Source organism: Bos mutus, chromosome 17, assembly GCF_027580195.1.
Source record: "Bos mutus isolate GX-2022 chromosome 17, NWIPB_WYAK_1.1, whole genome shotgun sequence".
NCBI classification, from domain to species: Eukaryota; Metazoa; Chordata; class Mammalia; order Artiodactyla; family Bovidae; genus Bos; species Bos mutus.
In genome coordinates this window covers 8,366,441-8,382,336 of record NC_091633.1, presented here as the reverse complement: position 1 = coordinate 8,382,336, position 15,896 = coordinate 8,366,441, and the positions used below count along the sequence as shown (strand labels likewise).

At 44.6% G+C, this 15,896-nt stretch overlaps 1 protein-coding gene across 1 annotated transcript in view; it reads left to right on the top strand.

Annotated features, from left to right (window-relative positions):
* The window catches only part of CORO1C (coronin 1C), a 75,035-nt gene that overhangs the window by 26,800 nt on the left and 32,339 nt on the right, over positions 1-15,896 (top strand). Inside the window, exon 2 of the mRNA XM_070385973.1 lies at positions 233-432. Within this exon, the coding sequence (XP_070242074.1) occupies positions 238-432 (195 nt within the window). The 5' untranslated portion in view covers positions 233-237. The remainder of the gene's footprint in view (positions 1-232; positions 433-15,896) is intronic.

The window sequence follows — 15,896 nt, the reverse complement described above, 5'->3', positions numbered from 1 at the left end:
CTCGAATTTGGAATTTTTCATTTCTTTGTAATTCTTTCCCTGACGCATTTTGCAGTTCTCTCTGAGTACGTGCTGCTAAAGGAAATTTGGATTTGCCATTTGGCCACCATTTAAGAGAGCAGACAAAATGCTCTACTGTTCTGTTTTTTTCCCCTGACTTGGAGCTCTTCATTTGTGAAAGTAAACTTTCTCTCAGGGGCATGATTTTAACTTACTTTTTGTCCTCCCACAGACACGATGAGGCGAGTGGTACGACAGAGCAAGTTTCGGCATGTATTTGGACAAGCAGTGAAAAATGACCAGTGTTACGACGACATCCGGGTTTCTCGAGTGACCTGGGACAGTTCCTTTTGCGCTGTCAATCCCAGATTCGTTGCCATAATCATAGAAGCGAGCGGGGGAGGAGCGTTCCTTGTACTCCCTTTGCACAAGGTAAGTCATCTGACTTTCCGTCCTGTGAGATGACACCCTCCAGTAATCTCTGCTTAGCCTATAATGGATTGATTTTGGAGATTGATAGTTCACTAAGCATTGTGTGATTTCTGGGACCATTAGACTCTGCTGTAATTGACGTTAAGTTCCACACGCTTTACTAACCACATTAGTTTTTCTTTGACAGAGAATCATTAAACAGAATGGTGAACTCTGTTCTGGACATGCCCTCTATGGATAGGAAAGATTCTTACAGTGACGCTGTGAGTGTGGACAGGCACAGGGACTTAATGATTTTGTTAGTAACCATCCGCTTGCCTTAAAAGATTCCCACCCAAAGTGCAACTTTAAAAGCAGTAATGTTTTTAAATGGGCAGAAATTGTAAAAGATATATAAGAAACTCGTGTGTATGTGTGTATGTGTGAGTGATCATGAGGAATGAGACTCCTTGGTTTTGTTTTGTTTTTGAATGGTAAATGGGATGAGAGCCCAAGAAAATGTCCCCAAACAATGCAAATTGCAAGTCTGTGCAGTAGTAAGTTTCAGCATAGGATCTAAACAGCATTCACAAGTGGTAGAAATAAAGGCTATCTACTGAAAGTGGTTCCATGTGATTTTCAGCCTTGCTGGGCTTCCTAGTTCTCCCTTCTGACTTCATCCTTCCAGAGAACCCTCTCTGATATAGGGGAGCAGATAGGCGGTTTGTAACTTTCTGACCGTTCTTGAAAATTGTAGATGAGGTCCGTGTGAGCTTTAACAGGAAATCCCAGAATTGCAAATAATGGAGGGGTGGGCGGGCGGGAAACACTGTGAAGAGAGAGCCTGGAAAGAGTCATTTTCTGATTAGCTTTTAGGAGGAAAATAGGTTTGGTGAGTCCTGAGCCCTCATGATAAGGATGCAGAGGCTGGGTCACGTCACAGCTGTTTCCACTCTGCTGGAAACAGTGGATCTCCCTGAGCCCGAGCCATGCCTGTTAGGGGCGTGTGTCCTCATGATGGGCCGTGTGATCCTGAAATGGTTACGGTCCGTGAATTTCTGTCAAAGTTTGTTTCCCATTGTATTTTGGTGTTTTTTTTTCTTAGGAAGACTCCTGCTGGGAAAGCTTCCAGTTTTTTTTGACTTTTCATTCTCTCAGATGCTCATGACCAAACTTGTTTTATTTTAGCATCTGATCTGCACCTCGGTGACTGGATTGATGTGGTATTGTACAACAGAACCATCTCACTACAGAAACAGGACATGGATGCCTTTGGGGAACAAATCTGATATATGTCTCCACATGTACTTTCTTATTGGCAAAGTTGTCTTATCATTTTTTAAAGAAGACTCTTCATTAAATTGAAATTATTTTGTACTCAGATACTTTCGCTTTTGTGGAGAAAACGTCTGCTTTGGTGGTGAATAATACATTCAGTTCAGTTCAGCCGCTCAGTCATGTCCAACTCTTTTCGAGCCCATCGACTGCAGCACATCAGGCTCCCCAGTCCATCACCAACTTCTGTAGCTTGCTCAAACTCGTGTCCATTGAAGTCAGTGATGCCATCCAACCATCTCATCCTCTGTCATCCCCTTCTCCTTCTGCCTTCAATCTTTCCCAGCAGAATAATACATTACACTGTTACATCTGTACTTACCTGATTTTGGAGTGGGATTTGGAATCTAATGCCAGTTTTGCATTTGATTGCCACGACTTTTTAGTTGATTTGTCCACCAAGAGCAAGGAGCACTTGAAAACTTGACTTTCAGTGGTGTCTTAATGGTGGCTAGCTGAGAAGATAGCTTGTTGACTAAGATCAGGCTCTGAGGCACCGTGATCTCTTTTGAGTTCAAGAGGATAAATTTAAGACTTTTGGGGTTGTTTTTTTTTTTTTGCTTCAAAGAAATGGAACAAGCCAATTAAGAAGCCCAAAATAAACTTCCGAGTGGCTAATCTTCCTCTGAGTTCAGACAGTTCTCTTCAAGTCCTACATCCACAGAAGGCTTTGTGAGTCCACTTTAGCTTTCACCAACCATGGGAAGCTTAGGGTTCTGCTTATACCATGTAAGGGAGACTCGTGTGCAGGTCCAAAGCCAGCTGGATCTTGTGCTTTGGTTTTTAACATGAAGTGGTCAATAAGTAGATTTTAGCATTTTGTTCTTTAAGCAACTGTGTAGGAATTAGGATAGAATGAGTTGCTTCAGAAATTATCATGTTTGAGCAAAGTGGTGGTTTTGGAGGAGCCTCCAGGGCCTGTATTTCCCAGGCTTATAAATAGCATTCTTTGCTCCTTAAATATTAATTTGTGTTGGAGGAGGTGACATTGGCATGAACTAAGCCCAGTGACACCCATTGGAAATAAATCCAGTACTTGGGGTTACCAAATTTTATAATCAATGGGTTCACACATACTCTGGGATTTTTGTGTATTAAAGCATGTGTGTTGCGTCCTTAGGATCAGTGTGGTGTTGAGGAAGGAACATGGGCCCGGGAGTCGGGGAGCCGGCCGCTCAGTGCTGCCTCGGTCACTGACTTCTGGTAGGGCGTGGATTCCTCACTCTGTCCTTCTCTCCCATTTCTCTATCTGGAATGTGAAAGGCTCTGTATTATACGAAAGTGATTTTCTGCTTTGGCAGTTCCAGATGATCTTGGAAGTATTTCTCGTCTCCTGTGGCACTCAATGTTAATATGACTTCTCATTTTGCTACCCAGAAGTCAGCAAGGGAAATGCTGTTGTTCCTTTTTTTCCCTCCTTAGTGCCAACATGTAACTTTGCGAAGTAGATGCCTGTTTACTCCTGGTTGCTTTTCTACCAAAGGCAAGGCTGAGCCAAGCAAAGAAAAGTAATCCTTGGCCTCTGTAGACAGTCCTGTGTCTCAGCAGCTCTTGAAAGGCTCTGCTAGGATGGCAGGGCCTAGCCCAGAGCCCTGGAGTGTCAGGTAACACTCCCCTTTCTTTTCTTCCTAAGACCCTGTCCCTTAACTACTTACTACCTGTGCTTTTAGAAAATAGAACTCTGTTCCACATTGTCAGGAAACCTACATTTCTGCCTGCTTTGTAGGGCCGACTGCCCCCAGATATCTCTTTCCTTTTAATTTTAGTTTAATAGTATATATTTGAATGAGGATCATAAGTTTTACGTTTTCACAAGTGATAGTTCATTGGTAGATGTGCACAGTTGGTTAGATGCGCATGTGATCAGTTGGTTTGATCGTCTGTAATCTCTGTCCTCCAGGAGTGCTGTGTCTACCTTTTATTGTGGTCAGTTTCCTGACACCCTCCCCCATCCCCCGAAGATTGCTGGTACTGAGATGTTTGTCTTCCCTTTAGAAGTGCAGCCTTGAAGGAGGAAAACACTAGGGACCCCGAGTGCATGTTGAACCCTTGATCCTGAACAGGATTCTGTCCTGGAAAAGAGATCCTGCAACTTCAGTGTCTTGGCAACTTTGAAATTGTTTTATAATGAGGTGCTGCTTTTGTTTAAAGGGAAGGGAAAACCAAATTCCCACATGTAATATGAAGTGATGCTTGAAGTGAAGATTGCAGGGAATGATGCTCTGGGTGTGTGTTGGGCTCCTGTGTGTGAGGATGGCAGTCTAGGATTTCTCTAAACATGAACTTAAGGGGATGCGTATGGTTTTAAATAAATATCTCAGAGATTTCTGGTAATGTGCGTCGCCCCCTGCTCCCCACCCGCCACGTCCTCCCCTCATGCCCTCTGCGGCTGCAGTTTTTACCCCTTCTTATAGTCAGCCAGGCTGGTTTTGGTGGTGCTTTGGAGGTTTTCTGTCCATATTAATATTGAATAAGTGTGTATTGATTTTAAGATGTATTGTGACTCTTTCTGAAAGGCTCCCCATTTTAAAACATGGCCTCTGTGAGTTTTTCTTCAAAGTTAGTGTCAGCAGTAAATACGACTGACTGCAGCCTCATGAGGCTTGTGGTTAGATTCTAGGAGAATCATGGTCTCTGTCTTCCAGGATTTTAGAAATGGAAAGAGTATTAGAGACAAATACATTGACGTGTACACAGCAAGAGATAAGCTTAGGAAGGAATATGTTTGTTTAAGTGTATTGGTTTATGAGGTTTTTGTCCAGAAGATTTTATAGGATTTTAAAGGGTCACTGCTGGGGGAATGTGGAAAGTACTGAGCCCCGAGGTGGGGCAATTTAGATTAGTACGCATGATTCAGGGTTTCTTCCTTAATGCTTCCATCAAGCTGCGGCATGCTGTCCTGTCATGACTTCTCGAGGTGTGGCCTAGTACGTTTTCTGGTTCTTTGGTCTTTCAGAGGATGAATAATAGCTGTCTTGCCGAACAGAAGTTGGCTCTGTGGTTTTGGCCATGGAGTTTTCCCACAACTGCACAAGCTGCCATGTCAGAAGCATGCAGGTTTTGGCCCCCCGTGCGCTCTACCACGTGGGCTGAACAAGCCTTCCTGAGTATGGGAGCCACACTCATGATGTGGGACTGAGGCACTCCCATCCCTGTTGTGAGCCACTGTGGCTTACATGAACACGGCAGTGTTTGTGGGTAGGTGTGTGTGTGCACGTGTGTACACACACACACACTAAAGCTGCCGATCACAGAGAACCTGGAAATCCTAACCTAAACAGGGGTTGAGGAAGTTGGTTAGAATTTTTGCTCGCGATCTCTTACCCACTCGGGTGTAGGATGCAAAGTGGAGGGCTCCTGTCTTCCTTCCTCCCTTGACGGTCTTACTTCAGAGGATTGGCGTGATTGCTGATTTCTTCTTCCCAGCAATTGCCTTGGAGAGCAGGTCTGCTCTTGGCCATGCTGGGGTGGATGTGGCTCAGTCTTTGCTAACCCTCTGGGCCTCTGTCTCCCCTCTGCTCTTGTTCCTCTGGTGTTAGCTGTGTCTGCCTTCTTATACATCGTTATGTTTCTCCCATATATTTTGTGGGAGTATTTGGGATCTTGCTTTCTTTATGTCCATGAACTATCTTTTCAATTCATTTGTAGCCCTTTACAACTAGAGTTTTGTGAAAGAATTCGGCCCTACAGAAATCATCTCCGTGAATATTTTCTTAGTTCTCTCAAGGAATGGACATTGCTAAGCCTTGTAGATGCATAGGAAAGAAATTAATCCACTATGTAAGTAGCTGCCTCAGGGCGTTAGGACTTAATTCTTCCATGGACTCAGGTTGGCAAGGGCTGCTTTAGAGTACTTTTCTGTCATATTTATTGAAGAAGAAATTTATTGAGGAAGAAATCTTGATTCATTGTAGTCAGTATTCTAAGTGCTGCTGCTTGATATTTAGTATCCAACTCAGAGTTTACCTCTGATTCACTGAGACAGTGGAAATCAGACTTTGGATTTCCTGAGCTGCTTGTCTCAGGCTGCATCCTCAAGCTGTCAGGTAATTATGCTTTTAGCCACCTGACAGATAGAGGGAGGGTGGTTGGGGTGGTGTGCAGGCTGGCTGGCCGGCTGTGTGGCAGGGCTCTCCGTCGTCTCGCCTCACTCCCTGTGGGCGGCAGCCTCCAGAGTGGCCTCCAGTGGGCCTCACCTCCTCGTGTCTCGCCGTCAGGCGGTTTCCTCCCACATTAAATGGAAGTGACCTTTCTCGCCGTTGGGATATGGAGGAACTGATGGAGTGTGGCTTCCGAGACTAGGCCTTAAAAGCATATTGACTTCCGCTTTGTTTCTTTTGGAGCTGCCATGTTGTAAAGACCCTCAGTTGGCCTTATGGAGAGGTCCTCGGGACTGCCTGCCAGTGGCCAGCACCGACTGACCAACCTCGTGAGTGTGCCGTCTTGAAGGTGGATCCCTGCAGCCCTGGCTGACACCTTGACTTTTGAAAACCCTCAGCTGGAACCACCCAGATAAGCTGCTTTTGCACTCCTGACCCCACAGAAACTTTGTGAGATAAGAAATATTTATTGTTTTAAGTAGCTAAATTTTAGGATGACTCATTAAGCAGTCCAAGACACTTGGCCAGCAAGATCAAACCAGACAATCATAAGGGAAATAAACCCAGAATATTCATTGGAAGGACTGATGCTGAAACTGAAGCTCCAATACTTTGGCCACTTAATATGAAGAGCCAACTCATTGGAAAAGACCTAATGCTTGGAAAGATTGAGGGCAGGAGGAGGAGGGAGCGGCAGAGGATGAGATGGCTGGATGGCATTGTCGACTCAATGGACATGAGTTTGAGCAAACTCCGGGAAGTAGTGAAGGACAGGGGAACCTAACATGCTGCAGTCCATGGGGTCGCAAAGACTTGGACACAACTGAGTGACTGAGCAACAACAATTAAGCAGTAATGATAACTGAAACATTGTACAGTTGACGCTTGAACAACTAGGGTTACAGGCACAGAGCCCCCAGGCAGTTGAAAATACACGTTTAAGGTTACAGTTGGTCCTTTGTATTCATGGTTCTGCATCTGTGGATTCAACCAACTATGGATCTTGTAGTACATACTCATTGAAAAAAATCTGCATCCTAAGGGGACCTGCCTAGTTTAAACCCATGTTGTTCAAGGATCAGGTGTATTCTCAGAATATGATGCTTACTTGACTCATAATGTTAGATCACACAGTGCGTAAATAAATAACTCAAAATAGCCTAAATGTCCTTTGCGTGCATGCTCAGTCACTTTGGTTGTGTCTGACTCTTTGTGACTCTATGGCCTGTAGCCTGCCAGGCTCCTCTGTCCATGGGCTTTCTCCAAGCAGGAATAATGGTGGGGGTTGCCATGCCCTCCTCCGGGGATCTTCCCAACCCAGCCATTGAACCCATGTCTCTTACGAGGCTCAAAGGCCTTTTGGGTAATTTTAGATACTCTTTCCACCTCTCCTTTTAAAAAAATATATGTAGATAAATATATAGATACATAGCATTCTTTAATAAATCTTAAATGAATATTGAGGGATTATGTACAGTAGCAAGAGAAATTTATGTTGGATGGCAAGGTACTTTTATCCTATGTTCTGTGATTTTGTTATACAACCTAAAAATGTGTTATAAGGTTATAGTCTGCCTTATGTGTAACTTCAAATTATGTTATTAATTTTGGGGGAAAACTGTAATGTTAACATAGATGGTGGGACTAAAGGTGATTATTTTCTTCTTTATAATTATCTGTACTTCTTTCAAAATGTTTTATAATGAATTTATTACATGTAAATATTATTTTTAAAAAGCATTCTCATTAATATTACCAAAGTGTATATGAAGAGCTACTTGTTGTTTAAACTTTAATGAAAGCTAAATCAGTACTTTAGAAAAATTACATTAATTCATTCACATGCTTATTTATGAGACATTTGAACACCTGCTCTGCCAGAACGTGTGTTGGATTCTTGCTCTTAAAAAGGCTTTGCCAGCAGTTGACGGTGATCCCTGCAGTGGGGAGATATGTTTGTGCCTAAAGGGCTCTTGACACAGTGATGGGAAATGAGTTCTCACCAAGCCTCAGAAGTCAAGGAAGATGTCACAGAGAATATGTATAGTCTGTGAAAATAAAGTCTTCCAGGATAGAATACTGCAAGTTGGGTTTCTCCTGAGCGTGGGAGCCAGAGGTGAAACAGAAGAGGAGCGCAGCCAACTCACTAAACTCATGGGTGAGAAGAGGGGCCCTGTTCCCAGGAGGGCAGAGAACCAGGGAGAGCCCTGTCCCTCCTCCCTGCGTCGGGAGGACCTTTTCTAGTGTTGGAGAAATGGAATGTTTGATTAGGGGGGAATTTGGAGGAGCTGTAGAACAGCCTTTTGGTAGAAAAATCTCACGCTTTTGGGCCGTTTTTCCCTTCACTTCCAGTATAAATAGTGCAGAAGTGGTATTTTCCTTCACCATTATATGAAGGAAAACCAGAGTAAGCATTGCTCTGAATTTTAGGATTATTGTTAAAAGTGGATCCATATAGCATCTTTGCACTGTTTCAGCTTCAGAAAGCGGTGGTGACTTCATGTCATATTCACGACATCAACAATGTGCTTGGCGGGCCCCATTCACACATCATGTCTTGGTTTTTGCATACAGTGGGGTTGCTGTCATACACCTGTTCTACAGCTGCAGAAATTGAAACTCAGACCGAGTGACTGCCCAGAGCTCTGAGTTCTTCCGTGGATTAGAACTTTGAGTCTCTATTTGATTTGTACATGTATATTTTTGATTAACATTTATTTTTTCCACTGAGGGTGAAAGATTTAAAAAAAAAAAAAGAAACCATGGCCTAATTGACACTTAATCCTTTGCATTGTTTCTCTGGGGTTGGAAGGCTTAATAACAAAAAACACTAGCCTGTCAGGGCTCCGATGCTGGCAGCTTGAGAATTGTCTTGAGGTTCGGAAAGTGCTTGGTCTCCGCCGCGCTCGCACGCAGACAGCGGCTATGATGGAGTCGCAGCAGCTCACATCATTGAAGGCTTCCTCTAAGTGCCAGGCGTCGTGCTGATAAGTGCCTTCTTTCATGGACTAGTTCAAAAGGAACGGCAGTCTCCCGATGGCGCTTTTTCTCTCTGACCCCCAGTCACTGCCAGCACCTGCTGGATTTGCATTGGCTGTGACTCCCCCTGACTGTACGCCGCTGACAGGCAATTTCCATTCCCACAAATAGCGGTGCCCCGTTTTGGAGAGGGCTGGCGATGCTGGTAGCCCTTTGTACCGATGTGGACGTTTGGCACAGGGTAACTTTGGTGTGACGGGCCAGAGCTTTTACGCAGGGCCAGTGTCCTGATGTGTCCCGGGATGCCCATTCACTGCCTCCTGAAGTAGATGCTGTCTGCTGCCCTGAGCACCTTAACTGTCGGTTGTACGGACAACTGTGAAGGGCCAGGGGGTGGGGCTGGGGGTGGCGGTGGCGGTGGCGGGCACCAGGTGCAGAACAATGACTTCCAAATTGTGTCCCGAGCTGCCAGCCCCATGAGCGCCGCACAGCCTCATTACCACATGAAGCGCCACAGAAGGACCTTTTCATTTTCTCCCAGTGACTGTTCTCCACAGTCGTGCTGGGGGTGGGGGGCCGGGGGGACACCCTCCTCACCCCCAGTTATTAACAGTGGAGCACAAAGTCCTGGCAGAAGGAACCTCACCGTGTACCCGGGGGCTATTTTTGATTACAGCGAGTGGCTGGCTGTGTCTCAGAGTATGCCCTGGCAGATGACGCCGCGCCCCCGCCCCTCACCCTCCGCCCTCTCCTGGAGATGAGCAGGCAGCCTGTCCTTTGTGCGTTTCCTTGGCTGGCCTCTGGCGCTGCTGCAGTTCACTGATATGTCCACAGCAGCCGGCCCGCAGGCCTGACAGGCTCTGACAGTGGTTTTTACCATATATGGCCATCAGAGCTCTGGGGCTGTCAGCCGGCCAGCATCGTTTCCTTCCTTTGCTTTGATTGGCTGCGCAGCGGGCTTGGAGAATGGTGGGATCTGGGAGTCTGTGGTGAGGGGAAGCCACTGAGTCAAGTGCAAAGAACATTTAACTCTTTCCTGGTTTTCTGGAGCGTGTGAGCCCGGGCTGAGCACACAGGCAGTGCTGCTGGCAGAGGCCTCTGTGTATAAATGTGACGATGACCCCACGTTGGGCAGGCAGCGAGGAGCAGGTTTCTACATACCAATTACGCTACTGAAATAGACTCCAGGTGCCGTAGACAGACTCCTGCCGTCCCCGCTTGTCCAGAAGCCTCTTTGTAACCATATGTAGTAGACGTTCTGCTCTCGCCAAGTTGAATTCCGCGCTGACTGGGGGTGGGACCTGAGCTGAGTCCAGGCTGAGCCAGAGGGCAGTGATGAGCACGTGTTGGCCTTCTCGGAGGAGCGGGGACTTGGGTTTCCTTTCTGGCTGAGCTATAAGTCGGGAGTAAATGATACAGGCTACTGAATTGGGTCTCTGCTCTGGTGCTCCCGCTTGTTTACAACCACTGCAAGATGTCAGCTGCGTTGGCCATGCAGCCCAAAGCATTTGCCTAAAGAAAGAAAGAAAAAAAAAAAGAGCTGTGATATTTTTCTGGTTTTCATCCCCACTTCAAGGAAGGGTGGGTTTCTGCTCTGAGGCTTGTGGGTAAACCAGTGCAGAGCTGGGATTGGAAGGGGTGGTTCTGGGGCTTTTCCCCATTCGTGGAGGGTCCTGTGGGAGGAACCCCCAGGGTCAGGGAGATGACACTCAGGACAGGGGTTCGGCAACCAGTTCCCCTCCTTTCTGAGTGGGTGTAAAATACTTTGTTTTAGTTTCCTGTAGTTGCTCTTACATGGATAGTTCTTTTGCTCTCCAGCTTTTCCTTTCAAGCTGAACTGTGTTTTGACTCATTTCTACCTCATCATGGGTTCCTAGTTTTTCTTTGTTCTCAGACCAGAGGTAGTATATGGAATTATTTGTCTGCAGTGATGAGGTTTTTGCTTTATAAATTTTCTGTTAAGTCAAGAAGTTAGGAGATAGAGCCTCTCCGTTTGCTGTTGTATATTTAGGCGTGGCTGAGCCAGGAAATGCCAACTCTTCTACCTTTCTGCTTTCTGATGATAAAATATCCATATTTTTACAGTAACTGCCGCCAGATTCTTCATGGACTTTTAAAATGGTCTCCTCACTCTTCAACCCAGTTTTTAAAGAGGACCTGCAGTGCCAGAATGGTTTGCTTGGCATTTTCACTTGTGCCCATAGAGACTGTTTCTTTTTGCTCACATGCAGGTGAGGGCTCCCACACCGTGCCTGGCGGCTGTGGTGGCCAGCTTACTTTCCAGTGCCTGGTAACCCAATCTGTGTGTGCTCTTCCTGAGCCCCTCCTCTCACCTCCACCTAAGGCTGGCGTTTCTGGTTCCCTTAAGGTAAAACCTCCTCAGAATGTTCCATTCCTGGGCCATGTATGAGCTGTCACTCTTGGTGACCGCCTGTCTGCAGGCCCTGTGTCGTGTGCATTGGTCTCCCCGGCCAGCTGCTGGGCGCCTAGCCTTGCCCTGTGGACCACTCTCCCTGCACCACCCCCTGCCCCCCACCAGTCACTGTAGCTCCTTCCTGTGGAGGAGTAGGGCCTGAAGAGATTTCAATAGAACGCATATCCACATAAATAATACTGCTCTAAGAAAAAGGAAGTTGAAAAAAAAAAAAAAAAAAAAACCCACTTCAATAGTTACCCTTTTTTGACTCCTTTGAACTCTGCACAGTGTGAATGGAGGCCTTATGCCCAGGCTCTGCAAACTTTTCCTTTGCGTCTGAGCACATGTTTAACTTACCATTCTCCTTGTGGAGAATGAGTTTTCAGGGAATTATTCCAAGGCTGGTGGTGAGAGATGACCGTGCCTCTGAAAAGATCTTCTGATGTATCAACAGTATGATAGTTACTGAACTTTGGACACGTCAAGTGATTTTGATCAGCATTTTTCCCTAAAATGAAAACCTGTATGAATATAAAGTAGGGATGAACAGTTTGGAAAAATCTTTGTTCCTTGAGCCAGGGTATGGGGGGAAGCTGTTTGGGCCTTACATCTGAGGATGGTGTAACCAGTCTGGATAATAAACTCAGATTATCATAATGGATTATAAAATGGCTGAATTATAAGACGACTGCAGATGAGAAGTTTGGAGGGCAGTCGTGGGAGCTGCCTGTACTGGACTGACTGAGGGAGACTGCTGAGGAAGCAGGCAGAACCCATCACCCCGTAACAGCCTGCATGTCTGACTGAATCCAGAGGGTAGACCAGAAGGACATAGTGTGTGGAATACTCTCAGCATCTTAAAAAGGAATATCTGATTTGAATGATAGAACTAACGTGTCACTTTTTGACACCATGGGAGTTTTGTTTTTTTTAAACTTTACAGAAACATGTTAGTTGTGAGAAAGAATAAGCCTGCCGGGTAAAGTGTTGTATGGCTTTTACCAAAAGTCGCTTTTGGAAGTAACCAGTAATTATCAGATTGAGCCTCCTTGGCACCAGTTTGGTAGCATCTTCAATTTAATATTAAGCGAGCTAATGTGTGGATTGAAAGCAGTTACCATGTCAGGCGGTCGGTCTTAAATCAAGAAACAGTCACTTAAATGATTAATGCAAAGGTCTTATGGAAGCGTTCCAGAGTTGTATTTTGAGACTTTGGGAGGGTGAAATGTCTGCACCTGTAAAATACACCATTAGCTTCCTTGAAAATACATCCCAGAGTGGAACTCCTTTATAGAAACGTCTGTGACAAGATTTTTGCATGTGTCTGTTTTGTATGTATCCAAAGGGCTTTGATTGCGTGGTAGTGTCTTCAGTGACTGCGATGAGTGCACTTCCTAAACGTGGATTCTTTTTTGAAAGGAGATACAAAAGGTAAGGTCGGGAAGAGCCTCTGGAGAAGGGAATGGCAATCCATTCCAGTATTTTTGCCTGGGGAATCCCATGAACGGAGGAGCCTGGCAGGCTACAGTCCGTGGGGTTGCAAAGAGTTGGACATGACTGAGCAACTAACACTCCACTCTATGACACATAAGTAAGATACTATTAGATGTAAGTGGAATCAGTTGTGGTTTCCTATTCAAGCTAATGGGAAATACCTTTGCAATTAGGAATATTTAGTTATGTTGAACTTTTTATGCCTAAGGAGGAATGTTTTTGCCAACTTATTTAAAATTGCAAGCATTCCTTCCTAGAGCAGTTTTACAAAGATGTATTTACTAATGCTTAAATTTTGATTTTTCACCACCCCCCCAAAAGAGAAAAGAAAGCCTATGGGAGGAAAGTGTTCCCAAACTCTGTGGGTTTAGTGAAGCGTCAGTCTCCAGGAGCTGTGCTGAGGCTTATAGCCCCTTTGAAATATTTGAGAACTTTTCCCAAATCCAGAGTAAACGACAGTGCCAGTGTCCTGGTGGTTCTCAGCTACAGGAGTGCTGGCTGGAACCTGTCGGAACTGCCAACCTCAGCCAGGGCCGCCACGTGGAAACTGCTGTCACAGCTGTCCCTGGTGCCAGCCACACATGCACTTCGGAGCTACATTTTACCCGGGGCTCATATTGCTGGATCTCCGGCGGGCCACTGAGTCCTTTAGATAATAATAGTCTGTAAGCCAGTGCTCTGACCTATTTCACTGATATGTCCCACAGGTGTATGCAGTGGGGTCTGAGCCAGAGCCTTTGGGAACCTTGGTGTTGGTCATTTTCGCCACTTAAGTTGACTTGCTGGTAATTCTCATCACTTGGAGTTTTAGCTGGAGAGGTACAGTAGAAGTTGTCCTATGGCATGTGATGGGGATAACTAGTAAATAATCAATATATTTAAACAATTATTTAAAGCAGGAAATTTACATCTGACTGGCTAGTCTCAGCTAAGCTTTGAATTCCATGCTAGCAAAGCAGTAATATTCTAGATGATGTAACTGAGGTGACGCATCCTTAATGAAACAGTGGACTGATTTGTTAGTAAATGAAATTATTCTATATATAAGCCTTGGGAAATTGATGAGTAGTTCTTAAATCACTGTTTAGCCAGAGATGATACTTTAAAAGCTGTTATTAAGTTCTTGTCAGTCTTCCTTCCATCCTCTGCATTCATTTAAGTTTGCTGCTTAGATGTGCAGGTAAGCCATGTTGTCACCATGACTTGTAGTCATGTCTTTCTGAATGGCCCTTCACAATCTAGAGTTAGACATGGATTCCTCAGTTTATTCACTGGATGATAAATGAGGATGTGTCATGATTATGAATGAGAAGTGCATTCGCATTAGGTCCCGGTGCAGAAGGACTTTCAGAAACGATATGCCCTCATCTTTACCATATAAGGCCGTTATTGTATGGTTTCCTTCGGTTTCCAGGGACTTGAGCTCTCAGCAATTTGTAATTCCCCAGCTCCGCCCTTTTAAAGATACATACTCATGGGTGAAATATGTTGTTGTGCTTTGGGTTTGATTTTATTGCGGGTAAGAAACTATTTGGATGTGCAAGCCCTTGGAATCAAGGGCTGATGCCTGACCGTGTGTGGAGAGCATCCTGCGTGTGAAACCACCAGTGCACACTGAAAACGGCAGTGTTCCTCACACGCTCTGCCTTGTGTTCCTTTATCACTACCAGACTTTGAGTCGATTCCCTTCCTGCCATGCTGTAGGAGGATGTGACTTTCCCTGCTTTATTTGTCGTAAGGATTTAGGGCGATGTTATAACCAGAGGAAGCAGCTGTTTGCAGGGTATCAGTTTTGATTAACTTTGGGTTTCTGATGACCAGCTGCCAATAATTTCCACTTTACTCTCGTGCCTTTTTCACAACCTCATGGCATAGTGGAAATTATCTTTCCCTGTAGAAACCTTGTAGGATTGTCAGTGATGTTTTCGATCTGTGCTTCTTGGCTTTCTCTGTTGGTATTTCTTTATCTAGAAAATGGGAATAATAGAGTTGCTCTATCATGCAGGAAGTTGTGCTAATGCAGATTAAAGATCTTCATACAGTTCTTAGCATGTAATGTAAGTCTTCTGAAAGCACTAATGATTTTTATTACTGATTTTTTTAATAGAAAGGAGGGAAATAAGTGGCACGTGTCCTTTAAATGACATCCAAGTCCCTGTGAAAATGTTGGGCCCTTTAGTACTTTTATCCTGTAGACTTGTTGGGGCTGAGCTGAGAATGCAGAAATGCGTCTTACTATTCTCAGGTACCTTACTTAACTGAAGAATACTGGTAAGTAGCTATTAACTTTTGGCCAGGGTTGTGTAATTTTAACCTAAAAAAGAAAAGTCATTTAATAAGCTTCTGAGTATATAAGAACAATTAGTTCCCTGGTGGCTCAGCTGGTAAAGAGTTAGCCTGCAATGCGGGAAACCTGGGTTCAATCCCTGGGTCAGGAAGAGCCCCTGGAGGAGGGCGTGGCAACCCACTTCAGTATTCTTGCCTGGAGAATCCCCATGGACAGAGGAGCCTGGTGGGCTGCAGTCCATGGGGTCGCAAAGAGTTGGACAGGACTGAGCAACTGAGCACGCATAGCACAGCATTAATGTACTCCCAGATTCCCCTCAAGATTGCTGTATACCTAAGCAAAAGCTCTTCTTAGCTCAGATTGAAAAAAATTATTTGGTGTCCTTAGCTTTTGAGAGCTTAGTGACTGTACTCTACCATTAAGAATGCCACAAGTGGTTTGCTAGGGAGAGCCCCAGAATGCAGAGACCCTGAGATCAAATAAAACAATTCAGGTAGAAAAATTTTCTAAAGTTAAACATTTAAAAAAAAATGTAAATTAGTAGCAATGCATTAGTGTGTTTCTCAACCTTATTATATTTTAATTATTTTTAAAACTAGGAAACAAGTCATACATAATAGAACACTCCTGTGCTCACCCACAAGATTAAACAGATGTTAAAATTTTGCCATGTTTGTTTCATCTCTGTTTTTGAAAAACAGTAAAGCATAACAGATGTAGCTAAAACACCATTCCCCTTTTCATCTTTTTTCCTTCCCCAGAGGTAATCATCTTCTCAAAGTTGCTGTGTATCATATGTTTGTACTTTTATTACATGTACATACACCTGTAACACAGACTGTTATTTTCTATGTATTAAACTTTTATGTAAGTG